The sequence below is a fragment of the Jatropha curcas genome, chromosome 3 (genome assembly GCF_041381405.1).
Source record: "Jatropha curcas cultivar XTBG-Jc1 chromosome 3, XTBG_Jcur_1.0, whole genome shotgun sequence".
NCBI lineage: Eukaryota > Viridiplantae > Streptophyta > Magnoliopsida > Malpighiales > Euphorbiaceae > Jatropha > Jatropha curcas.
This window is the reverse complement of record NC_143153.1, coordinates 32,358,681-32,385,262: the sequence shown is the minus strand read 5'-3', so window position 1 is coordinate 32,385,262 and position 26,582 is coordinate 32,358,681. Positions and strand designations below refer to the sequence as shown.

At 34.3% G+C, this 26,582-nt stretch overlaps 4 protein-coding genes and 1 non-coding gene across 7 annotated transcripts; 4 read left to right on the top strand and 1 right to left on the bottom strand.

The window, feature by feature from the left end:
• Nucleotides 1-998: 998 nt before the first annotated feature.
• Nucleotides 999-3,216, bottom strand: LOC105646940 (lumazine-binding family protein). Of its 2 annotated transcripts, none has more exons than XM_012232899.4 (2): nucleotides 2,325-3,216; nucleotides 999-1,313 (listed from the first exon to the last, which is right to left on the bottom strand). In XM_012232899.4, the coding sequence occupies exon 1, from the start codon at nucleotides 3,158-3,160 to the stop codon at nucleotides 2,327-2,329; it is 834 nt and encodes a 277-aa protein (XP_012088289.1). In that variant the 5' UTR covers nucleotides 3,161-3,216; the 3' UTR covers nucleotides 999-1,313; nucleotides 2,325-2,326. The 2 variants fall into 2 exon arrangements, with proteins under 2 accessions (XP_012088289.1, XP_012088288.1); XM_012232898.4 differs by having other exon boundaries at nucleotides 999-1,267; nucleotides 2,325-3,215.
• Nucleotides 3,217-5,225: 2,009 nt separating this feature from the next.
• LOC105646939 (CASP-like protein 1C1) lies at nucleotides 5,226-6,586 on the top strand. The gene is made up of 3 exons (XM_012232897.4): nucleotides 5,226-5,593; nucleotides 5,690-5,792; nucleotides 6,128-6,586. The coding sequence occupies exons 1-3, from the start codon at nucleotides 5,412-5,414 to the stop codon at nucleotides 6,359-6,361; spliced, it is 519 nt and encodes a 172-aa protein (XP_012088287.2). The 5' UTR covers nucleotides 5,226-5,411; the 3' UTR covers nucleotides 6,362-6,586.
• A 1,590-nt stretch (nucleotides 6,587-8,176) lies between these two features.
• Nucleotides 8,177-13,183, top strand: LOC105646938 (formin-like protein (DUF1421)). Of its 2 annotated transcripts, none has more exons than XM_012232896.4 (3): nucleotides 8,177-8,525; nucleotides 9,863-10,150; nucleotides 11,708-13,183. In XM_012232896.4, exons 1-3 carry the CDS (start codon nucleotides 8,373-8,375, stop codon nucleotides 12,863-12,865), a joined length of 1,599 nt encoding a protein of 532 aa, XP_012088286.1. In that variant the 5' UTR covers nucleotides 8,177-8,372; the 3' UTR covers nucleotides 12,866-13,183. The 2 variants fall into 2 exon arrangements, with proteins under 2 accessions (XP_012088286.1, XP_020540104.1); XM_020684445.3 differs by lacking the exon at nucleotides 8,177-8,525 and adding an exon at nucleotides 9,379-9,573.
• A 2,770-nt stretch (nucleotides 13,184-15,953) lies between these two features.
• Nucleotides 15,954-22,737, top strand: GSL05 (glucan synthase-like 5). The gene is made up of 2 exons (XM_012232895.4): nucleotides 15,954-21,456; nucleotides 22,391-22,737. The coding sequence occupies exon 1, from the start codon at nucleotides 16,135-16,137 to the stop codon at nucleotides 21,448-21,450; it is 5,316 nt and encodes a 1,771-aa protein (XP_012088285.1). The 5' UTR covers nucleotides 15,954-16,134; the 3' UTR covers nucleotides 21,451-21,456; nucleotides 22,391-22,737.
• On the top strand, nucleotides 19,094-19,174 carry LOC119369542 (small nucleolar RNA J33). The gene has a single exon (XR_005177075.1). It is a non-coding gene; the product is annotated as a small nucleolar RNA J33 (small nucleolar RNA).
• Nucleotides 22,738-26,582: the final 3,845 nt, after the last annotated feature.

The window sequence follows — 26,582 nt, the reverse complement described above, 5'->3', positions numbered from 1 at the left end:
CGACATCCATGGTTGTGAAATGCAACAAATCTTGACTTGCATGATTTCATCATCCCAAAAGTTAAATAAATAAAATACCCAATAAAGCTTTCAACTTTATCTCAATGTTTAAAAAGGTTCCATCTTTTGAGTCAACGCAATATGGACCTCTACATAATTTTTAATTATAAACTTAATTATAAGTCTGATAATGCAAATATTATTAGGAAGAACACTAAACTAATTAATATTAGTGACGTAAAAGAAAAAAACAGAATCCCTAATTATAAAATTGGATAGTTGTTTTACTGCGACAATTGTTAGGTTAGGCCAATATTAACTAATAAAATATAATGCTGATTAACTATTTGGTGCATGCATCGACTCCTTGATTCCCTCTCCTAAAGAATGGGTGTTCGGTATTAACAAATTTTCTATTAGATATGATATTACTATCATTTAAGCAATATATAATTGAATTATAATACTTATGGGGTATGCTATAATTGAATTATAATGCATATTGGATATGGGAGTGTGTGCAAACAGCCGGTTCGGTTTCAAACTGAAGCGAATTGCAAAAACTGAAAATAACTTTTATTTGAAACCGTACTAAATCAAATTAAACGGGTCAATTCAATACATATAAGGTCAAACAGTTTGATTTTACTTTGAAAATAAGTATTTTCCGATCTAAAGATCAAAAATCGAAATTGTGAAAAATTAAAAATCGAAAACCAAATAATCAAACCATTAATCCAAGATAGTTCGGTTTAGTTTTTGGTTTTTTCCAAAGTTTGCTCACCTGTTATTGGGTATACTATTTGTTGAATCAACTCTCATATCAAACTTAAAAATTCAAAATGGATCTTTCTATTCTATGTATTTTGAAGGTCATTGGTGTGTGAGTCAAACCCCAAGATGAATCCCCCTTTACTTTCTTGGGCTTAATGAAGACATGCACACTTTTTTGAAGATGCCACTTGCTTTGTGCCTTTATCATGCAATACACAAATAAATAAAATCAAACAAATGCTCTTTTTTACCATTATATTCTGATTTTTGAATATTTACTCAAAGCTCTATGAACCATTAGAAATGTGAGTCAAAGAATAAAAGTAAAAGACTAATTGAATATTCAACCATTAACATGCACTTTGCCACTGAATTATTCCTCCAAAATTGAATTGCTGTTTTTCACTTGTTTGAACAATGTCTTCTTTATCTTTCTTGCTCTATTCATGAAGTCACAAAAGTCCCTCCTCTCTTCTTTGTCACAGTTGAAGGTCTTCAAAACAACAGAAGTTTATGTCAATGTCCTATGATAAGTCGTCCTACAGGTGCAGATAAAAATATATTTTCAAGTATTGAAGTGTAGCATTTCATTTATATAACTCCTCCAAAAGTTTTACACAACCAATCCTAGGGTAAATGATGATGAGAAAATAAAAGATTCTGACAGAAAGTAGGCACTTATAAGTGAGTGTGGACTTCCACCTCAAAAATTTGAAAAAATTTTATCAGACTCATGCAAGGTGAATGTTATATCAGATTGTTGAACCATAGTGTTAAAGAAATCACATTAAGATAAGATAAGCAAGGTCACACTGAGTAAACGTATAAGTGTTTTCTCAAAGTTGGCAACTACTAGTGAGATTTTGAACACAAGAAAGTTCAATTTCATGAGTGTCCTTGATGTAGAATCACATTAGAAAGAAGATGAAATAACATCAAAGCCAGTAACATCAAGCCAATTGCAGATGAAGCAACAGGGCAAAAACAATGGTAAAATCAAAGACATGGAAACATGAATATTCATGTTTTAATTATGATACAAATATATACCCATTACCTCCATTTTTCTTCTCCTACAGTCATCTCTCCAGTGTCACTTTTAAATAGCTTCATACAGCATTTTAATGATGGTATTCCCAAGATTTCTATTTATATGAACTTGGCATGAAGAACAATCTCAATTGTTCAAACTGTTTTGGCCAATTTCATTATCTACCAACTATATTCTTCAAACTGAATAAAATAAGTACAGCAGTTAGTGTTCCCCAGCTCAAATATTCAATCTCACAGTCCTAAAAGTATGGATTAGACTGACCAAGAGTCCTTATACAGCAGTTACTTACAGACTTCCTACTTCTTATACAAAAGACTATACTACAAGACCACAAGGCAAGTCTAAGAAAAAGCGTAATTGCTAGCAGCAAAGAAGGAATCTATATGTTCTCAAAAATAAAATCCAAATAACAAGATAACAGCATCCATCTTTCTTATTCATATTTCCTCAAATGCAGGAAATTCAAAGTAAAAACAGAAAAGCTACATTCTTTTACCTTTATTTTGAAGCCTTGATGGATTCAACAAACCCACTGCTAAGTAACCTCTCTACGTATTTCCCCAAAATATCCACCTCCAAATTAACCTTCTGTCCAACTTCCTTCAAAGGAATCACTACCTTCTGCTGTGTATAAGACACCAGCATAAAATTAAAGCATCCTTCTTCATCAAACACATCCACCACAGTCAAACTAGTTCCATCCACAGCAATAAACCCCTTTGGCACAACATATCTCAACAAGTCTTTATCCACTTTCACCTTCACCCACAATGAATCCCCTTCTGGCTCCTTGTCCACTATCACTCCCGTGCCATCCACGTGACCCTGCACAAAATGCCCACCCATACGACTTGTCGGTTGTACTGCCCTCTCCAAGTTCACCAAAGATCCAGGCTTTAGCTCAATAAGAGACGTCTTTCTTAATGTTTCAGGAGATAAACCAACAGTGAACTCTTCATTAGTGAAATTCGTTACCGTTAAGCAAGTGCCATTAACAGCAATGCTATCTCCTAAATTGACACCTTCAAGAACGGTTTTTGCCCTTATTTGAAGGTCGAATCCGCCGTCCACAGTGGTGCCCAGGTGGTTGATTTCACCCATTTCTTCGACTATGCCGGTGAAGAGGCATCGAATGCCGGAGGTTCGTAATCGAGGTTTAAGAGTGGATTTTGTGAGGAAGAGAGACGTGAAGTTAGGTTTTGAAATTAGGGTTGAATTGAAATGAGTTCTTGTGGGAAATGTATGGACAACTGTTTTCGTTGTTGTTGTTGGGATCATTGAGCAGGAGAGCTTCGGGGCAATAGAGAAAGAGGTGAGAGAGGAAATCGTCATTTTTGTCTGTTTGGTTCGCGAGAAAAGTTTGGGGCTTTGACTCGAGTACCGACCTAGAAGACTTAGTACTAACCCCTAAACGCCATCGTTTCAGCCAAATACTCGATTTATACACTTGTAACATTTTTTAATGCCGAGCGACGAGTCGTTGGAGGACCGCGATTCAGTTGCACAGAACTTTCAAATCCAACAATTGGTCGTTTATGATTTTAGTGGGTAAAAAAAGCAAGAAAGGTTGTTTAAAATTAAAGTTATTTAATTGTTTCCTCAATCATTCTTCAAATATGTTAAAATGATGAATCAATTGGCAGAGGGAACAATAACATCATTCAATTTTTGAAATGAAATATTGAATATTAAATTATAAATAAAACCGAATCATCAAATTTCTAAAATATAAAAATAATACAGTGATTCCATAAATTTAATTGATAATTAAGACTATAATGATGAGTTACAAGAACGCTCTACTTTAAAATCCTTAAATTTGAGTAAAAGAATTAATTGATCTCACTAGCAACTATAAAATGCTAGAATATTGAATACATCAAGATATACTAATAGGTTAAAAGAAATCGACACAAAAGATTGAGATTGTATTAAAGAGACAAGAGAAAATTAGGTATGAAGTCCTTTTAAATATTCGGGAGAGAGAAGTTTATCCCTTTTTGTAGATTTGCTCGGTGCAAATTATAATTAATTGGATCAGTGCACTTCGGACACCGGATAGTTTTTTTTTTTTTTTTTTTTTTTTTGAAAAAGAAGAATTAGCATATATTATCTCAAGGAAAAGTAATCCACCAAACATTCGGGCACTAAATCCCAAATATGAACACGATTAAAACGATAGGATGCTCTAGCTAAGCAATGAGCACCTATATTATCGTGTCTTCTAATCCAACGAACCTTGACTAATGGAATAGAGGCTAATAACAAAATGCAATCAGAAATAACAATACTCAACTTACTCATATCTCTAATCTTTGACGAAAGAGCATTAAAAATACTTTGAGAATCTATTAGAACAGTACCCGCACCCTAAATATGCCGAGCTATAAACTGTAAAGTGAAGCGTAGAGCCAAACCTTCCTCCATAAGTGGAGATGGCTCACCGGATAGTTAAAACCAAAAAAGAGGTAGAAGAAAATAAAATGATTGATAGGGTTTAGCTTATATTAAAAAATAGGAGAAACGAAAGCGACTAGTAGGATTTTTTACGTTTATTTTTCTTTTTTTCTTAATTTCAATGGTAGATTAATCTAAAAAAATTATAAAATTAAAGTAATTAGGTGATATAAAGAATAATTTAATTAAATTAAGAAGTTTCTATTACAATCTAGATGGTTGAATTACTCAATACTCATGTAAAAATTTTAAAGCACAAATAGAAGGAGACTGAAGGATTGCTTGTCTATTTAAATAAAACACATATTCCTTCAGGAAATGATAGACCTACCCACAAACGTTGAGCCGTGGACGCTAACGGCTAACCCAAAGGAGATGCTTTCCTTTTTTTTTATTTTTTTATTCTCAAGGCCAATCAAATTCTTCCACGTCATTGATAACTTTTTACTCAATTAGTTTGCAATTGTAGCTTAAACTCTTGGTTAATTGGAATTAATGTTAAAAACAAAACCACTCATTGGTGATTAAAAGGTTATAGTTCTAATCATCTTGCTGGTAACGCTGAAATAGTTTTTAAAATTAGAAGTATTGACATTGAGTCCACTCAGATGAGTGATTCAAAATAAACATTTTAATTCTTTCTTTTTTTTCAATTGCACGCGTATCTTCACCTTCGATTATGGTCAGTACTCGTATAAATCTCTTCTAACAGGGAGTAAATTGCAATTAACTTTTGACTTCTAATTATATTATTATAAAACAAACACTACTACTAATCCATTTGAGTTTATGCTAATCAAGTATATTTTAATTGGTCTTTTTACAAATATGATAAGTGAAAAGTTTTGAATTCGAATCTCTCTCGACCGTCAGAGTCTTAAAAAAAAAAAAAAAAGTTTATATATATTTTTATACATGCTGATAACTTTAGCGATGAAGAGGCAGTCAAAGTCGACCAAAGCAGAAAAAATCCTACTGGACGGCGCAGAGGGCAGATAGAGCAACTCAACCAACATATCATAAAATAAGTGTACACAGAGTCTCAAAACCAATCTTTTTTTACCAACCAAATTATATGCTTTTGCTTTTGTTTTAGAGACACAAACTGATAATACCCTTTTCAATTATGTGGGTGCTCTGCTCTGCAATTTCAATGGCTAAAGCTCAGAGAATATGTGCTCTTCTTTTCAGGCTTATTGCCTTTGGAGCTACACTAGCAGCAGCCATTGTTATGGCTACTAGCCATGAAACTGGTTCCTTATTTGGTCTCTCAGTTGAAGCAAAGTACACTGACACTCCATCCTTCAAGTAACTGATTCTTTTGATTCTTTAATTCATCAATTTTTTTACTGCTAATTAGTTGCTTTGTTTACTAAAATTTTTTTCTTTTTTTGGTTTATTTAGGTACTTTGTGATTGTTAATTCTATTGTGACTGTCTATGGTTTTCTGGTTCTCTTTCTTCCTCCTCAAAGTTTGCTCTGGAGATTAGTTGTGGCCATGGATGTGGTAATTTATATTGCATAGCTTCATCTTTTCATGTCTATGGATTCAACAAGCTTTAGTTGATTAATTATTCATGTCTATGGATTCAACAAGCTTTAGTTGATTAATTACTCCCTCCTCCGGTTCATTCAAACTCTCAATTTTTAAGATTTTTCTTATGAACTCACTTATACACGAAATCAATTAAAATAGTATTTTCGTTTGTACGAGAATATTTCTAATAATACACCGGGACCACCAATACTAAGCAAGTCTTATCCTAAAAATTTTCTGTTGTGTTATTTTGACATGGAAATTATTAGAATATTAACTTATTTTGTTGTTTGAAATACATATAGGTGTTCACTATGTTGCTCACTTCAAGTATTTCAGCTGCCTTGGCAATTGCTCAAGTGGGTAAAAATGGAAATTCACATGCAGGTTGGTTCCCTACCTGTGGTCGAGTTCCTAAATTCTGTGATCAAGTAACAGGAGCATTGGTTGCTGGCTTCATTGCTGTCATAATTTATGCCATTCTTCTCCTCTATGCTATCAACAATTTCCTTAATCCTCTCCTTGTTCAAAAAACCTAATTAGGGTTTTTGTAATTTCATTTTCTTTCTTAATTTGTATCTTTCTGTATAATTATAATGCATGTGAACATAAAATCCGTCTTTTTGTCTAGACTAATTAGGTGGTAACTTGTAATTTTGATCTCCTAATTATCTTTTTTATGTTCATTTTTAGCTCTTGAATATTATTATGTTTGTATGTACTTTGTAGATTCCATGTTCATAATTTAATTTTATTTTTCCTAATTACTTTGACCATTTCTTTTTTTTTTTCTTTTTGGAGAAACATGAATCGATACTCTTTTAATTTTTTTTTAAATTTTCACAGTTTGTCTCAGAAGAAACACCCTAATTATAAAAGGGTCGAGATTCCATATAGTCTTTCGTATATATTACTATTTTTTTTAATGGTATTTGAGTTATACGTGTATCGGATTAATTTATGTGTATCAAGATTCAATCCTCTCTTTGGATGAGGTTAAACCGTATTTTTCTTGTATTATTTTAACACATTTTGAATATTATTTATGAAATGCTCTCAAACAGCGTTGTATCATAATATAAAAAATTAAAAGTATTATTTCATTTCAATAAAATTATAATTATTTCACATATATTATTGGTATAATTCATAAAATAATTTCAATCATTAAATCACGAATAGAACTATATAATAATCTATTAAATCCTTTAATCTTAATACGAATTTTATAAGGGTAAGAGAAATTTTCCAATTGATTTGTCAAACTTTTTTTTAAAAAGAATATTTTGGTTTCATACTATAATCAAACATATATATCACATGGTCAAAAGGGGAAAATAGAAAAAAAAAAATTATTATCTACCTATGATTATTATGCCAACCCAAGGTGTAGACATTATGAATTTCACCAACTCTTTTATTATTTTACCAATTCTGACCTTAGAATTGTAGGTATTTGGTTATTTATGGGATTTTTTATGTCACATATATAAGAGTTTGACTATTCCAAACACTAAAATGAATAATTGTAAAACATTTAATTAAACTAGTCACAATAATAATAATTATTACAAAATTTGTAGTATTTGATTTTAATTGGACAAAAAAAAAGTTTAGCTTATGATATTAATATAATTTTAAATATATAAGTTTTTTTTTAGTATAATATAATTTTAAATATATTAACCGAATTGGTAAAAAAATAAAAACTCCCATTTTTTATGAATTAGTGTTAGATATAAATTACAAAAATATTTTAGACATTTAATTGTAAAATTTTCTCTATGAAATATCGTACTAAAAAATTAAAAATTAAAATATCACATATATTATCTTTGAATTTTTATCTGTTATTAAAGATTTTACGTGCTCGTTAAAAAAGTAATTAAATCACTTAAATTATAATAAATTTAAATTATTGATTTGATAAAAATACTATTTATTTTATCTAATCACTTTAATTTTAAAAATTATATTTCATTAATTTGAGAGGAAAAAAAAGAAATATTATCAATAATTAATCTAATTACATATTAATATTAATCATTACAAATCATAACAGCCACAATCAATCATTCATCCCAATTATCAATAAAAAAATTCCAAATATTGTCTTATATCACACATTGACATGTTGTTGCGCCCACATTTCAAATTATATGTGTCGCTTTTTTCTAATATACAAGCATATTATTATTTTATATAAATAAATATTAGCATCCACAAACAAAAATATAAACAAATCCAAACCTAAATATTCAATATTAAAAAATAAAGAAAAATAAAAATAAAAAACAAGAGAAAAGTCGGTCTCGGTACGAGCCTCATCCTTATCTGCCACATAAAAAACGTTTCTCTTTAAAAACCCATTACCGTATGCTTCTTTTGATTTGTAATAATAAATAAAAACCTGTATCTTCCTTCAAATCCAAGCCATAAGAGAACTTTCTCTGTTTCATCTGTGTCTTTGTTTCGATAAAAGCCCTTCCTTTCTTCATTAGGAATAGAAAGTCCCAGACTTTGATTTCAATCTGAGTTTCGGATCCCAAAATGGCATCTGGATCTTCCGGCCGGGCCAACTCGGGCTCGAAGGGATTCGATTTCGGGTCCGATGATATTCTTTGCTCTTATGAAGATTACACTAATCAGGACTCCTCCAACGGAACTCATTCAGATCCTGTTATTGGGTCTAATTCCAGCAAGGTATTGTTTTGTTTTCTTGGTGAAAGTTTTAAGCTTTGGTTGGCTTTGGGGAAATTGTGGATTTTGGCGTTTTTGGCTATTGATCTGAGACAATTATTTAGTTCAAATTTGGTTTCAGATTAATAGATTTCAATAACTTTGTGATTTTTGGTTTCTTAAAGTAAATTTTTTTAAAACCCTCTTCCCCCTTATTTGGAGCTTTGATTGGCTTTGAATGTGCTATATTTTATTAAATTTGCTTATTATAATTGAAGATTTTCATTTTATTTCATTTGTAATTGAAGGATGAGATTAATTAGAGCTGTTTACGGTTTTGTTCTTTGTTATTGGGTTTTACTTATGGGTAAATATCTACTTTACTGATAATAAAGGAATTAAAGATGACAAATAAAATGTAAGATGTTTGTAGTTTAACTCCAGTTTAGCTGGAATCCAGTATCCGATTAAGTTTTACTGGTAGGGTTATTAAGTAATTGAGCTCTCAAATTGCTTTCAATGTTGTATTTTAATTTAGTGATGCGAGGTCGAGTTGGAACGTGGTGATATCATATTTGTGACGACTGAGGACACTTATTTTGGCTTGTCGTTGAAAAAGATGTACTGTACAGCACTTGGATTTATTTGAAAAGTAGCCAGGACATTTTAGGTTTCTTTCATTAGTGGGCCGGTGGAAAATTAGTGTGCACTTCTTTCTATGCTTGTAAGAACATATTCTTGCTTTAATTTGCTGTACCAGTTGAGAACCCATGACACTAAAAGTGAGGACCATTTTTTCATTTGTCAAGGAAAATGGTGTCTAAAACTGACTTTTATCTCCAATTGCATCATGCCCAAATTTTCATGAGTAAATCTGAGTGTGAGAGAGTAGAAGGGTAGGGTGATGCTTATTAATGTTGTCCTTCCCTCTCCACCTTTTTTCTCCTCCCTTTTGTCGACTTCTTATGGGTGTTTGTTGTTTCAATATTTCCATTGGAGAGCACTAAATTGACATTCTAAATATTGGAAGTCTGGAGAAATCGACTGGAGTGAAACATGGAGAGCATTGAATGTACTTTTTCAATGTTAAAGAAAACTTCATCAAACACATCCCATATTTATTTGCTCTTTTACTGCATTACACAAGATTTATTTATGAATCTCTTATACTGTTGGAAACTTGTACAAGTCTAATTGAATTAATGATTCAGGAATTGAAGTCTGAACTTGGATTACCGTCTGTTGTTGTTACAAAATTTATTCTTGTCGCTCTGAATACCATATGTTTGTAATGTGTATTCCTTTAATGTAAGTGGAACCATATTCACTAACTCAGGACCGCTTCATTTTACTTTAATCAGGATTTTCACAAAGGCAGAATGGCAAGGTCTTCTGTGTTTCCTGCCAATTCCTATAGCCAGCCAGAAGATTCTTTCAGCCAAGATATGATATCTTTTTTTGAGAAAAGCATGAAAAAACATACAGACAACGTTATGCGCTTTCTCGAAGGTGTCAGCTCACGGCTGTCCCAATTGGAATTATATTGCTATAACCTCGATAAGTCAATTGGAGAAATGCGATCTGATTTAGTTCGTGACCATGGAGAAGCAGACGCAAAGCTTAAATCTCTTGGGAAACATATTCAAGAGGTGAGTTCAGTTATAATTATACACATGCGTGTGTGTCGTGTGGCGGTTTTTGTTTTACTTGTTTTCTAGTAGATGTGAAATGCACAGCATTGATTAATGTTTCTTGTCATTTGATGGGACAGAATTATAATAGATAGTTTAGTCTCCAAAAGGGAAATTAATTTCCTTTGATGGCATTAGAGACTTGAAGTTTGCCCCATAACATTACCTCCAATATGCCAATCATGAATGAAGAATGCACTTTGATTTATTGACCTGCTTTTAGAGAATCAATAATTTTTGGTTGTGATCTTTTAGGACATATGCATGCTTTGTATCGGCTCTTTCTAGCTCTACCTTGACGAACTATGAAAATGCATGTGGTTAGTTGATTTGAGTTTGTTGTTCAAATAATGTCCCTGGGTTTGGTTTTTTTTTTTTTTATAGTTTCACTGTTCAATCCAAATGTTAGTTCTTGTTCCTTATGATTGAGTGAGAAGATAAGTTGAAGTGTTTGAGTATTACCCTTAAATTCTTGGTCTTTTCTTCTTGCATGATGCATGTCATGGTCATTAGCCTAGGTCAAGTAACTACCAAGATTGGGGATTTTGGGAGGGATCATCAGGTCAATCGTTGGCGCTTTACTAATTTACCCCAAAAACATGGTTTTGAATTTTTGTGGAAAGGACTAGAGGTATGCATGTGAATCGCCAATGAATCAATGTTTTAGTACTGAACAACCTTTAAGAAAAAATGAAGAAAGTAATAAAAACCATTGGTTTGTGAATCATACATGCCACATCAGTGCTTAGTACATTTAATGGAAATACGAGATACCATATAATTTTTCAATTTTCACTTAACATCACTTGTTCTAGTATTGAAAGATACTGAATTCTTAATATTTCCTTTTTAAATACTTGGCTGTATGAAATGTTTGTTGGCCACATTAAAGACTTCCAAGTTTTGGGGGAAAAAATTGACTTACCCAACTGAAAGGGCATTATGGGGTTGAGGAAAGGTTGATGAAGATTAAAGAAGGGAAATCAATCATGGGCTGATGTGGCACATGGATTAGAATTAGTTTTGCTTCCAAACAACTTCTTACGATGCACAATAATTAACCTGTAGTGGATGGGATTGCATATAATTCAAGTTATGGATGGGTGACAATTGAGATAATTCGAATGATAAGATTAGTATTGAAATCACACCAAAAAGTTGCTTTCCTTGTGTTTTGATTTGGATTGGGATAAGCACACAAATCCCAAGACAACTGGAGTCAAATGAAGAGAAAGGAGGCCATTTTGTGATTATCCTTTTTAGTGGGTGCAATTCTTATTTTGACTACATAAGTGAAGAATCAATGTCATAATGTTTTCTGTTCTTTAAATTGAAGTTTCTGTAGCCTTGATTAGAGAAGAATTGCAAGTTACAGTGGGAATGCAAGTTTCTTTCTGTTGAGCAATTGAATTATGGAAGTCTCTGTTTATTGTCGTGCTTAATTTCAATTAGTTTAGTTTCCTTGAGCTACTAGATGCAAGACAAGACCATAAGTTGTTTTGATTCTTGCTTCAGGTGCATAGGTCTGTCCAGATCCTAAGGGACAAACAAGAACTGGCTGAAACTCAAAAAGAATTGGCCAAGCTTCAGCTTGCGCAGAAGGAGTCTGCTTCTTCAAACCATTCCCAATCTGAGGAAAAAGCTTCATCTCCTGCTTCTGATCCCAAGAAAGCTGATAATTCCCCTGAAATGCACAACCAACAGTTGGCTCTTGCTCTGCCCCACCAGGTGGTGCCACAGCAACAGCCTGCACCTGTGCCTCCACCGACCCAAGCCCCACCTCAGAATGTGACCCAACAGCAATCTTATTATTTGCCATCAACCCAGTTACCAAATCCACCAGCCCAGACCCAACACCCTCAGAGTCAATATCTGTCGTCTGATCCTCAATATCGAACACACCAAATGCAAGACATCTCCAGAGTGGCACCGCAGCCAGCTCAGCCACAAATAAATCAAACACCAGTGGGCCAACAATTTACTCAGTATCAGCAGCAGTGGCCTCAGCAGTTACCTCAGCAGGTACAAGCACAACAACAGCCCCAGATCAGGCCTTCATCACCAACGGTTTATCCTCCTTCCTATCCACCGCCAGGCCAACCAGCAAATTCAGCTCCACCGGAGACAATGCCAAACAGCATGCCTATGCAAGTCTCATATGCAGCCGTTCCGCAACCTTTACCTAGTCGTGCTGAAATGCCATATGGATATGGAGCTGGTAGGCAAGTTCCTCAACAGCCTCCACCTCAGCAAATTAAGGCAACTTATGGAACACAAACAGGTGATGGTTATGCAACTGCTGGTCCGCCTGCACTTCCCCCAGGCAGTGCATACATGATGTATGATAGTAGTGAAGGTGGAAGAACACATCATCCACCTCAACCATCTCACTTTCCTCAGGCTGGGTATCCACCAGGGAGTCTGAGTCTCCAAAATTCTCAGCCAGCTGCAGGTGCCAATGTGTTGGCTCGCAATCCAAACCATTCACACCTTGTTCGCAACCATCCTTACAATGAGTTGATTGAGAAGCTGGTAAACATGGGTTTCAGGATGGATCACGTCATCGGTGTGATACAGAGGATGGAGGAGAGTGGTCAGCCCGTGGATTTCAATGCTGTACTTGATCGATTGAATGTGCATAATGGAAGTTCTCAGAGAGGATGGTCAGGGTGAAGCTGGTGAAGTTGATTTTAATCCATCAATTGTAATACCAACCATGCTTAAGTTTGTCTTGAATTTGAATAACAGGCTGTCATGATGCACAGTTTCCTCGAGTAGTTATGTATATCGTGTATTTTTTTAAGGTCAGAATGTGGTTAGTTCCTCCTTTCTGCTGAGTGTAATGGATTTCTTCCTGTGATTTTTAGGATGGGAGATTCCTGTTGCAATACTAACCTCTCTTTAAGGATCAAGGATTAGTGTGAAATTGGACTTGTGAAGTGGGGCATCTGAAGGCCTCCCTCAATAACATTTCCCTTTCATGGTCCCTAATATTGATTATGTGGATAATGTTCTGCTATCATTTAGATAATTAATATTTCAAGATATTGAGTATTTATAATTTTTCTTTAATCAACCTAATTTTAAATTGTAAATAATTAATCATATTAATTATTTTTCTTCATAGACAACTAAGTTTAAAATATTATTTAATCTCAATTCATTACTGTTTTTTTCTGGTGAAATTTATTGAAGGATGGATCAAGTCATGACATCAGGATTACTCATTATCTAATATGTGGTTAACCTAGTTTCACCTACCTAGTTGATCTTTCGTTTTAGAAGAAAGCATCTTAGTACGAAGTATTAAATCTTTTAGCTCATTTATTATATATGTTAAAATATTTAAATTTATAAAATTACGCATAATATGCAATTTATAAAATTATATTCATCTGTTGTCATCATTGTTCAATAATTTTCGCTAAAAGGCGATGAAATATCGCAATTATTGAACATAAAATCGTATAGATTTTGTATTTAATAAGTAAGATTTTATAGTTAAAGTGTTAAATAAATATCATTCTTTTAGTTGAAGGATTTAATTGTACAATCTAAAACTTGAAGGTGCTAATTTAACTTATTTTTAAAATTTGAGGTGTGAAGTGTAAAATTGAGGTTCAATTCAATCTAGCATCGAGTCTGTTACCATCACATTTTCAGTTTTGATGCATGAATTTAATTGGATTTCAACAATTTTTGATTTACGTGGAAGACATGTGATGTGACAACCTTTTCCTTTCCTGTAAAGCAAGCGACAAGACTGCTTCTTTTGTGGCTTTTCTGGCTAATCTCCACTTTTTTTTTTTTTTTTTTCAAATACAGTTTTCACTTTTCTAATGTTTCCATAATGTTACTTATCACATTGTTTTATTATTTTCTTTTAGATTGTTATATAACTTAATAAAATAAATTTAAAAAAATTATAGAGAACAACAATTATGAAACTCTCAGAACGAGATTACTCTCATATTTTAAAATAATATAAAATATTTATGAAAAATTAAATATGTTAGACAATATTATATACATTTTATCTGAAATTAAATTTATTTTTCTGTATAAAACAATTTCTTGAAAAATGTCTCTATTTATTTAAAAAATCTTGGAAATGTCTAACTAAGTAAACATCAAAGAAGCTTCTCTTGAATTTCTTGTTTGCCTTTTCATAAAAGAAATTAAATTAATCATTAAGCTTTCTATAGCCCTACCATATAAAAGAAATTACAATTAGATAAAAATTTCACAAAAATGTAGAGTTTAAATCATCCACAATTAATTTAACAAATTTACTTTCAATGGGTAAAAATTAATATTTTCCCTTTCTATTAATTATATTTTCAACTTCTTTAAATATTATCTAAATTATATGAATATGAAAAAAATAATTTAATCAATTTTATAATTTATTTTGTACTTGAGTGATTTAATTATTTTTTAAAAACCGTTAAATTTAATGGAATGAAAAAAAAAATATTAATATCTTTCCGTTCAGAACATGTCAAATTAAATCTGAACCATCCATCCAAGTGGTGGGAAAACCGACGATTGTTGGGGCCCATAGTCGTGGCCACATGGCCGAAATTCAAAATGGAAAGCTCCCATTAGAAAATGCCGCGTTTGACTAAAGCGTAAACGGAGAAGGTAACGTAGATCTGCAAATAGCAAATATAAATGAATTTTCCTTTTCGTTTTTTAAAATTTGGCTAGTGGAAGCCAATCAGCTACTATAGCCACGGTTCGGTTTGAATCAGAATCGAATCATGTTATACATCATCAAAATATTTTTAATAATTTATTTAATTAATAATATTTAGATAAAATAAATTTATAATTTATTTATATATTTATTTTTTTTAAGTTAATGAGTTTTATTTCATATGTACATATTGGAATTTTCAAAGTTATTTAAAATAAAATAGAATAGGTGACGATGATGAGTGGGACAGACACAACGTTCTCTTTTTTTAAGAAAGGAGAAATATTCAAACTACGAAAGCGAAACCCGGAAAATTACAATTTGCGGTTGCAACTTGGAAACTCAAGAGTGGAAGCTCTCTTTTACGTTTCACCCACTATTATTTTTTTTCACTTCAACCCCCAAACTATTTCCATATATCACAAAAGACACCCTTTCTTTGCTTTTTTTTTTTTTTTAATTTTTGTTTTCCCAAATGCTGAATTTTAAATTCTAAATTTTTAATTGAACATATTTAGTTAATACTTAATATTTCTATGATTTGATATTATAAAACCAAGAAATTAAAACATTAATATTTTTTAAACAAATGATATTTTCATTAGTAATTTATTCAGATACTCTCTGTTTAGTAGAAATATTATTTTTATCTATAATAAAAAGAGTGTGAGAATATTCAAATATTCATTGAAAAATTATAATAAAAAGTAACAATTATTTTTATCTATAATTCATATTAAAAATTTACAAGGAAATATAAATATAATTAAGACAGTTAAAAATTGGATAAAATAAATATTTTTTTATATTTTTTTACCACATATCAACTATATAAAGGGGCAACTCACCTCCTTTCACTCCTAGCAAAACATGTAAAAAAGACTGAGCAAATAAAAAACAATATCTAGACAAATATTCCACGCTACAGAACTTATTTTCCTGTAAAAGAATTAGATACAGAAAGGATCAGAAATTACAAATTGATACATTACTATTACACTAATATCACATTTAGCCCAATATTCAGTTAAAATCAACTTTACAGCCCAATGAAAGTGTGAAGAAAGAAACTGATTCCGTTTCTCTGCAAACGCGCTTGAATCCTCATTTTCCTTATCAGATCCTTTCTCTTCTTTCTATTTCTGTTTCTACGCTTTCCCCTTTCCACTTCTCCTTCTCTCTTTCTCTTTCACTACAGAACCCCTCGGAAAGTCCGTACTGACGCCTCGGCGGTCCACATGCTATGTCCGCCCTCCGCCATCGTACGCCACCTGGATCAACCCGGTCTAACCGGGTACAAGAACCAGAAGAGGAGGCTTACAACATTATTCCCATTCACAACCTGTTAGCTGACCATCCTTCACTCCGTTACCCCGAGGTACGAGCCGCTGCTGCTGCTTTGCGTACTGTTGGGAATCTCCGGAAGCCGCCTTATGCTCAATGGCATCCTTCTATGGACTTGTTGGACTGGTTGGCTCTTTTCTTTGGATTTCAAAAAGATAATGTTCGAAATCAGAGAGAGCATATAGTTCTTCACCTTGCTAATGCTCAGATGCGGCTCACTCCACCTCCTGATAACATCGACACTCTTGATGCCACCGTGCTTCGGAGATTTCGCCGGAAATTGCTCAAAAATTATACAAACTGGTGCTCGTACCTTAATAAGAAATCCAACATTTGGATCTCTGACCGGTCAAATCCTGATCTCCGCCGGGAGCTGTTGTATATCTCTCTTTATCTCTTAATCTGGGGAGAGTCGGCCAATCTCCGGTTCATGCCGGAGTGTATTTGTTACATTTTTCACAATATGGCCATGGAATTGAACAAGATACTTGAAGATTATATTGATGAGAACACAGGGCAGCCGGTGATGCCTTCTTTTTCCGGTGAGAATGCGTTTCTTAACTGTGTCGTTAAGCCGATTTATGAAACTATTAGAGCCGAGGTAGAGAGTAGTAAAAATGGAACAGCGCCTCATAGTGCTTGGAGGAATTATGATGATTTGAATGAGTATTTTTGGAGTAAAAGGTGTTTTGCTAAATTGAAGTGGCCACTTGATGTTGGAAGCAATTTTTTCGTGATATCCAGTACGCAGAAGCATGTAGGGAAGACAGGGTTTGTAGAGCAAAGGTCCTTTTGGAACTTGTTAAGGAGTTTTGATAGATTATGGGTGATGTTGATAATGTTTCTACAGGCTGCGATTATTGTTGCCTGGGAAGAGAAGACTTATCCATGGCAGGCATTGAAAGATAGAGATGTTCAGGTTCGGGTTTTGACTGTGTTTTTCACCTGGAGTGGTTTGAGGCTCTTGCAGTCTTTGCTTGATGCAGGTACGCAGTATAGTTTGGTTTCTAGGGAGACTATGGGGCTTGGGGTTAGAATGGTATTGAAAAGTGTAGTTTCTGCTGGGTGGATTGTTATATTTGGGGTATTCTATGGAAGGATTTGGACTCAGAGGAACAGTGATGATAGGTGGTCTCCTGAGGCTAATAGGAGGGTTGTTAATTTTCTTGAGGTGGCATTTGTGTTTGTGTTGCCTGAGTTGTTGGCTTTGGCTTTTTTTATAATCCCATGGATTAGGAATTTCCTTGAGAATACGAATTGGAGGATTTTTTATTTGTTGTCATGGTGGTTTCAAAGTAGGAGTTTTGTTGGTCGTGCATTGAGGGAGGGGCTTGTTGATAATATCAAGTATACTTTATTTTGGGTTGTGGTTTTGGCTACCAAATTTGCTTTCAGTTACTTTCTGCAGATTAAACCCATGATTAGGCCATCAAAACTGTTGGTGAATCTTAAAACTGTGGAATATGAATGGCACGAGTTTTTCAAAAATAGCAATAGGTTTGCAGTAGTGTTGTTGTGGCTTCCTGTGGTATTTGTTTATGTTATGGACTTGCAGATTTGGTACTCAATTTATTCCTCTTTTGTGGGTGCGGCAGTAGGCTTATTTGAACATTTGGGTGAAATTCGAAACATCCAGCAGCTAAGGTTGAGGTTTCAGTTCTTTGCAAGTGCAATTCAATTTAATCTCATGCCAGAGGAGCAGCTGTTAAATGCTCGGGGGACTCTGAAGAGCAAGTTCAAGGATGCCATTCATCGGTTGAAGTTGAGGTATGGGCTTGGCCAGCCCTATAGTAAGCTGGAGTCTAACCAGGTCGAGGCAAACAAATTTGCTTTGATCTGGAATGAAATTATAATGACTTTCAGGGAAGAGGATATTATCTCTGATCGGGAGCTCGAGTTGTTGGAACTACCACAAAATTCTTGGAATGTAAGAGTTATTCGATGGCCCTGTTTTCTTCTCTGCAATGAATTACTGCTTGCTCTCAGCCAGGCCAAAGAGTTGATAGATGCTCCTGACAAGTGGCTCTGGTACAAAATATGCAAGAATGAGTACAGGCGCTGTGCTGTTATAGAAGCTTATGACAGTGTCAAGCACTTGTTGCTTGAGATCCTCAAGATAAACACCGAAGAACATTCAATTATTACAGTCTTGTTTCAGGAAATTGATCACTCACTGCAGATTGAGAAGTTTACTAAGACTTTCAACATGATTGCTCTTCCTCATTTCCATACCAAGTTGATAAAACTTGTTGAGCTGTTGAAAAAGCCTCACAAAGATCTTAACCAGGTGGTGAATACCCTGCAAGCTCTGTATGAGATTGCTGTGCGAGATTTTTTCAAAGAGAAGAGGAGCACAGAACAGTTGAGGGAGGATGGGTTGGCTCCTCATGATCCTGCTGCCATGGCAGGGCTGCTTTTCCAGAATGCAGTTAAATTGCCTGATGACAGTAATGAAACCTTCTATCGGCAGGTACGGCGGTTGCACACAATTCTTACCTCTAGGGATTCAATGAACAATATTCCCAAAAATCTTGAGGCCAGACGTAGAATTGCTTTTTTTAGTAATTCCTTGTTTATGAACATCCCTCATGCTCCCCAAGTTGAGAAAATGATGGCCTTTAGTGTCCTGACCCCGTACTACAATGAAGAAGTGCTGTACACCAGAGAACAACTTCGAGCGGAGAATGAAGATGGGATTTCCATATTATACTATTTGCAAACAATTTATGATGATGAATGGAAGAATTTTATTGAAAGGATGCGCAAAGAAGGAATGGTGAAAGAACATGAGATATGGACAACCAAGTTGAAGGAGCTTAGGCTATGGGCATCTTACAGAGGCCAAACATTGTCTCGTACAGTAAGAGGAATGATGTATTATTATCGAGCTCTTAAGATGCTGGCTTTTCTTGATTCTGCTTCAGAGGTGGACATCAGGGAGGGTTCACGAGAACTTGGACCAATGAGGCAAGACGGTGGTTCGGGTAGCTTCAATTCTGAGAACCCTTCTGCCAATGGATTAAGTAGAAATAGTAGTTCAGTCAGTTTGTTGTTTAAAGGCCACGAGTATGGCACTGCTTTGATGAAATACACATATGTGGTTGCCTGCCAGATATACGGGACTCAAAAGGCAAAGAAGGACCCACATGCTGAGGATATACTCGATTTGATGAAGAATAATGAGGCTCTTCGAGTTGCATATGTTGATGAGGTGAACACTGGGAGGGATGAGAAGGAATATTACTCAGTGCTTGTGAAGTACGATCAGCAATTGGAGAAAGAAGTTGAAATCTACAGGGTCAAGTTGCCAGGCCCCTTGAAACTTGGAGAGGGAAAACCGGAGAATCAAAATCATGCTATCATCTTTACACGTGGTGATGCTGTGCAGACTATTGATATGAACCAGGATAACTATTTTGAGGAGGCACTCAAAATGCGAAATCTCTTGGAAGAATACAGGCACTACTATGGGATTCGGAAGCCTACTATCTTGGGAGTCAGGGAACATATATTTACTGGTTCTGTCTCATCACTGGCATGGTTTATGTCGGCACAGGAGACGAGCTTTGTCACCTTGGGACAGCGTGTTTTGGCAAATCCTTTGAAAGTTCGAATGCATTATGGCCATCCAGATGTCTTTGACAGGTTGTGGTTCTTGACTCGTGGTGGCATCAGTAAAGCTTCCAGGGTGATTAATATTAGTGAAGACATTTTTGCTGGTTTTAACTGCACCTTGCGAGGAGGCAATGTCACTCACCATGAATACATCCAAGTTGGCAAGGGAAGGGATGTTGGCTTTAATCAGGTTTCAATGTTCGAAGCCAAGGTTTCCAGTGGAAATGGAGAGCAAGTTCTCAGCAGAGATGTTTATAGGTTAGGCCACAGGCTGGACTTCTTCCGGATGCTATCATTCTTTTATACTACTGTGGGATTCTATTTCAATACAATGATGGTCATTCTGACTGTGTATGCATTTCTATGGGGCCGGCTTTATTTGGCTCTTAGTGGTGTTGAGGCTTCTGCTTTGGCTAACAGCAGCAACAATAAAGCACTTGGTGCTATTCTGAATCAGCAATTCATAATCCAGCTTGGTCTTTTCACTGCTCTTCCGATGATAGTAGAAAACTCTCTCGAGCATGGATTCCTCCAAGCCATCTGGGATTTCTTGACAATGCAACTTCAGCTCTCATCTATTTTCTACACATTCTCCATGGGCACTAAGACTCACTTCTTTGGTCGAACTATCCTTCATGGTGGTGCAAAGTATCGCGCAACTGGGCGTGGTTTTGTTGTGCAGCACAAGAGTTTTGCAGAGAATTATAGGCTCTACGCTCGTAGCCATTTTGTGAAGGCGATTGAACTAGGGCTGATACTAACTGTTTATGCCTCACATAGTGTTATAGCTAAGGATACATTTGTTTACATAGCCATGACTATCTTTAGTTGGTTCCTGGTTGTGTCATGGATAATGGCTCCATTTGTTTTCAATCCATCTGGTTTTGATTGGTTGAAAACAGTGTATGATTTTGATGATTTTATGAACTGGATTTGGTATAAAGGTGGTGTGTTTGCAAAAGCTGAACAGAGCTGGGAAAGATGGTGGTATGAGGAACAGGATCACTTGAGGACCACTGGACTTTGGGGAAAATTACTGGAGATAGTTTTGGACCTTCGCTTCTTCTTTTTTCAATATGGCATTGTCTACCAGCTAGGCATTGCTGCTGGCAGTACCAGCATTGCCGTTTACTTGTTGTCTTGGATTTATGTTGTTGTTGCCTTTTCAGTTTCTTGGCTGATAGCATATGCTAGGGACAAGTATGCAGCAAGAGAACATATCTACTATCGCCTGGTCCAGTTTCTTGTGATTATACTTGCAATAGTTGTGGTAGTAGCGTTGCTTGAGTTCACATCTTTCAAATTTGTGGATATATTCACCAGTTTGTTGGCTTTTATCCCTACTGGATGGGGCATGTTGTTGATTGCCCAAGTACTCCGCCCCTTTCTCCAGTCCACTGTACTTTGGGGATCAGTGGTGTCTGTGGCCCGGATGTATGATATAATGTTCGGAGTGATTGTTATGGCTCCTGTGGCATTTCTGTCGTGGATGCCTGGGTTTCAATCAATGCAGACACGAATCCTATTCAATGATGCATTTAGTAGGGGCCTCAGGATATTCCAGATTGTCACAGGGAAAAAATCTAAGGGTGATTTGTGATTTGAGGTAATTCACTCTGAACTTTTTCTTATTATAGAGAAACTTCTTAGTACGTTGCTTATTCTCAAGTTCACTAAAGAAAGCTGATTAATTACACTGAAATATGCTATCGGATGTAAGTTTTGCAATCATGACGAGGTTTAGTTATATTATTTGAAATGGAGTGGTCTGCTAAATTTTTTGACGGACATGCTCCTGATGTAGATCCTTGCACAATTAATTTACAAGTTCTATTCATATCCACTTGATATTTGTATGATTTTTAATCCTAACTTTTCATCTTGGAGATAGGCAGGGATTATATGGAGTTCAGCTGTAATCCATGCTTCCTGAGCTGTTTCTAGCATTAGTTGCATCTTTAGTTTCTACCCTATATGGATTTTTCTCCTGTGTGAAAACGTTGGTGTTGATTTACTTGTAAATTACAGTATAGGATTAAAAATCCCAAATTGATCATTGGTGTGCTGGGTCCTCTATTACTCTTTTGTCTAGGTTTTTCATCTCTCAAGTGACACTATCTTAATGTATTAGCTTGGATGGCCTGGACACATGAAAACTTGGTGCCTAGCTTTGGTTGCTGAAAAGTGCATAGGAAGTAAAAGTTCACTAAATTTTCACTGCATTAATTATTTCAGTTTTCACGGTAGATGCACTTGGACTTTCATGAGGAGAGTATAAATCTTACTCTGGACTTAAATTCTCCTATGCTGATGAGAAGAAATTGGAATTTCATTTGAAATTTCTTCAAGTCCAATGGCGATAAGAATGGCATACTTTAATCTTGAAAATTTCTGTTGTACTGTGGCATGATAAGGAAACAGACCTGAATAGATTTGCTAGCTTTGTGTATTCATGCAGTGATGCTAATTTAGCCTTCGGTTACTATTTATCTGTCTCTACACTCACTTTGTTACTAAGAAGATTGAGTTATGCTTTGCAGCTTTGAAGTTGTGATGCGGTGTAAGAAAATGAGCAGAATTTTCTTTCAATATGGCTTGTGAGTCCGACATAGAGTCGATAAAAACTTCTGCAGGGAGGTGAAGATTCAGTTTGCTTCTTGATTCTGATATCCATCTTTCATTACTGTTGTAATTATCAGATCTCTCATTGATGTTCATTTATTATTTTGGGGGGAGCTTTTGGTTATACGTGCTTTTATCTTCCCTTCGCATTTTTTAAAGTACAGCTCTTAACAACGCATAGTGTCTATACTGAGGTTAGTGTGGTAGTCTGAGATTTGGTAGAATATTTGTAATTCTTTTGCCAGATATGCACCTTTTTTCTTCACTAGCGTAGTTCTAGTTTTGAGTTCATAAATTTGACTCTAGTCAATAACCATCTTATTTTAATACTAAAACATGTTGGTAGATGAGTAGATCCATCGTGCCACGTGGTTGCATCCAGACCATGTATTGCAGTTGACTGCATTAAGGGCCCACATGATGGATAATACTAATCAAAGGTTATCTTATCTTAAGAAACGGATATTGTGCCATTAAAATTAAGTTCAGTCCAATTAATTAGAGACATTTGTGATCTACCCAAAAAAAAAAAATCAAAATGTTTTCCATCGAACATGTGTTGAAGATTTGTTTATTAATTTTAAATATCGATCAATATATACTAATTTCTTATAATTTGATGATTAGATACATGTTTTTTACACTGCAAATTCACGTATTCATTTTGACGAATCCCAACAAAAAATTCTAATTCCTCTGTTAATGCTTATTTTTTACTTGGGGAATTGATAAAAAGACAAGGAAAGCCGAATCCAGAACCTCACAATTTAAAACTTATCAAGCTTGAAATTTAATTAGTTCAGTTTGTTGATAAATTGAGCTCAAAAGCTTGCGAGCCAATTAAATGGTGATTTATACCTCTATGAAGTAAGGGTGGCCACGGTTCCGGAACCGGCGGTTTCGGTTCCAAAAAATTTGGAACCAGAATCGAACCGAAAATTTTCGGTTCCAGTTCGTCGACGGTTTCAAAACCGACGGTTCCGATCAGTTTCCAGCAAATCGCATAATTTTAAATTTTAAATTTTGAAGACCGGTTTTCAAAATTTTAAAAATTTGTGAAAGTTATTTCTAAAAAAAATACACCTAAAAAATTAAAAAATGCTTCAATTAAATTTATTTTTTTAAAGACTTGAACTTATTTTTTTTTTTTAAAAAAAAAGTCTTCAATTGAATTTATTTTTTTGTTTACAACAAAATTTAAAAAAAAAAACTGACAGTTTCTAACGGCTAGAACCCCCGGTTCGAATCGGCAGTTCTAACTGGTCGGAGAACCGGCGGTTCCATCTGGTTCCGATCGGTTTGTGGAACCGCCGATTTGCGGTTCCAACAAAACTGGAACCGGAACCGAATCAGAAATCTCTGGTTTCGATTCCGGTTCGGACCAATTCTAGTTTCCACTGGTTCCGGTTACAGTTCGGGACCGGTTCAAACCACCGATTTCGATTCCCAAAACTGTAATATGGCCACCCCTACTATGAAGTGATTCGTTTGTTAATGAACATGTAAAATCCAATCAATGAGACAATTAAATGGTATCTATTCACATCAGGGAATAGTCTCTTTTTCTGACGCTAACTGTAGGGCACTCATCACCACCACGTGTAACAGAGCGTACGAAGGAGCAACAAAATTACGTACAATTGGTATACAACGCATACAATTTGTATACCAATTTAATGATTAAAAAAAAATATAAGAGTTCAATTATTTGGAGTTAAAATATTTTAAATATAAAAAGCAATTTTAATAAAAAAAAGTAATATTTCATATTTGTTAAAGTAACATGTTAGGATAGTAACCCGCGATATGTAAGTTTATGAAGAATTCTATATTTGGTACATAATTTTTTTATTTCTGTACACTAGTAAAAAGCATTTCGAATTCTTTCATATTTTGTTGAAAAGATATTTCCGAGAAGAAAAATTTAATGTATTATTTGATTCTACCATTTATGAAACGTAAAGTTTAATTCTTATCCTACCATCAATCAAAAATATAAATTAAATTTTATATTAAAGCAAACTTTAAAAAGACTAGAATATTTTAGATCAGTCATGTACATCCGTACGAAGGCTCCAATATCAAACAAAAAGAGTTTTTTGTAATCACAAAAAAAAAAAAAAAAAAAAAAAAGAAAAAAATACAAAAACAAAGAACTATGCAAGAGTAAGCCCACAATAAAACCTAACTCATTGAAGCTGATTCATGGCCCAACCTGTTTCTACAAGCCCAATTAAGCAGCCTAATAAATTGATTCATTTCCCCTTTTCTATCCAACCAAACACAAGGAAAAGCAAAAGCGAAAGCAATCGCCTTCATAGCCTTCACAGGTTTGGCGTTTCTTATCTCAAATTTGACAAGTTTTGAGTTCTAAGGTTGTTTTTGATTCATTGAAATTTCATGTTTTATTTTGTTGCTAAGGATTATCAAATCTCTCGATACTATTGCAGCAGAGGTTATAGATACTATTGCAAAATTTGGTTTAGAGATCTTGCTATAAGAAATGTATGCATTAATGCAGTTAGGTTAGTGATTCTGTTTGTAATCATTTATAACTGATAAAAGTTTTCCAGGATTGTGCAAATTAAAGGTTAGAAGAATGAAGAAGTTTTTAAATGATTGCTTACAAGCTTGCCACCAATTTTTTAAGTTCTGATGCGTAAATTTGCTCCTGTTTAAAGCTTACTCGAAGAACCATTTCTAAAGTTTTCATCCATATTTTGCTCTCTGGCAATGAAAGAGAGTAGAATGATTGAGATTTTAGTGAAACAGCTGCTTGCATTTACCAAAAATGAGGATTTACAAGGTTTAAAAAAGAGCATAGGTGCAGAATAGGAAAAGCGAAAAGGAAAAGATAATGAATACATGAAGTTGAAGACACTTAGCATAAGCAAATTGTTATGCACTAATGAAAAAATAGAATCACGTAAAAATTTAGGTGTCCATTGCAAAACTAGGAAATACACATTCAAGAAAATAAAAATTTGATAGAATTGTGTTTCAGAAAAAGTGTAAATTGAGTTTTCTATTAAAATGTTAAAATTTAAAGAAATATCTTTCTCAATTATAGTTCTGGATGCTTGAGGAAGAAATGCAGGGTACTCATTTGCACCATAAGCTTTGCAATTCTATGCAAATTGTGTAATCATATTAGGTTAGAAAAGGTACAGGTATATTGCAGCAGAGGTTATAGATACCGTTGAAAAATCTGTTTTCAAGATCTTGCTATAAATGTATGCATTAATGCAGTTAGGTTACCAATTCTGTTTTAATCCTTTGTAACTGATAAAAGTTTTCCAGGTTTGTACTAGTTAAAGGTTAGAAGAATGAAGAAATTGTTAAATGATTTGCTTGATTGTTTACAAGCTTGCCACCAATTTTTTAAGTTCTGATGTGTAAGTTTGCTCCTGTTTAAAGCTTACTTGAAGAACCATTTCTAAAGCTTTCATCTATATTTTGCTCTCTGGTAATGAAAGAGAGCAGAATGATTGAGATTTTAGTGAAACAGCTGTTAGCATTCACCAAAAATGAGGATTTACAAGGTTTAAAAATGAGTATAGGTGCAGAATAGGAAAAGGGAAAATGAAAAGATAATGAATATATGAAGTTGAAGACACTTATCATAAGCAAATTGTTATGCGCTAATGAAAAAACAGAGTCACATAAAAATTTAGGTGTCCATTGCAGAACTAGGAAATACACATTTAAGAAAATAAAAATTTGATAGAATTGTGTTTCAGAAAAAGTGTAAATTGAGTTTTCCATTAAAATGTTAAAATTTGAAGAAATATATTTCTCAATCATAGTTCTGGATGCTTGAGGAAGAAATGCAGGGTACTCATTTGCACCATAAGCTTTGCAATTCTATGCGAACTGTGTAATCATATTAGGTTAGAAAAGGTACAGCTAGATTGCAGCAGAGGTTATAGATACTGTTGCAAAATCTGTTTTCAAGATCTTGCTATAAGAAATATATGCATTAATGCAGTTAGGTTATCGATTCTGTTTTAATCCTTTGTAACTGATAAAAGTTTTCCAGGATTGTGCCAATTAAAGGTTAGAAGAATGAAGAAATTGTTAAATGATTTGCTTGATTGCTTACAAGCTTGC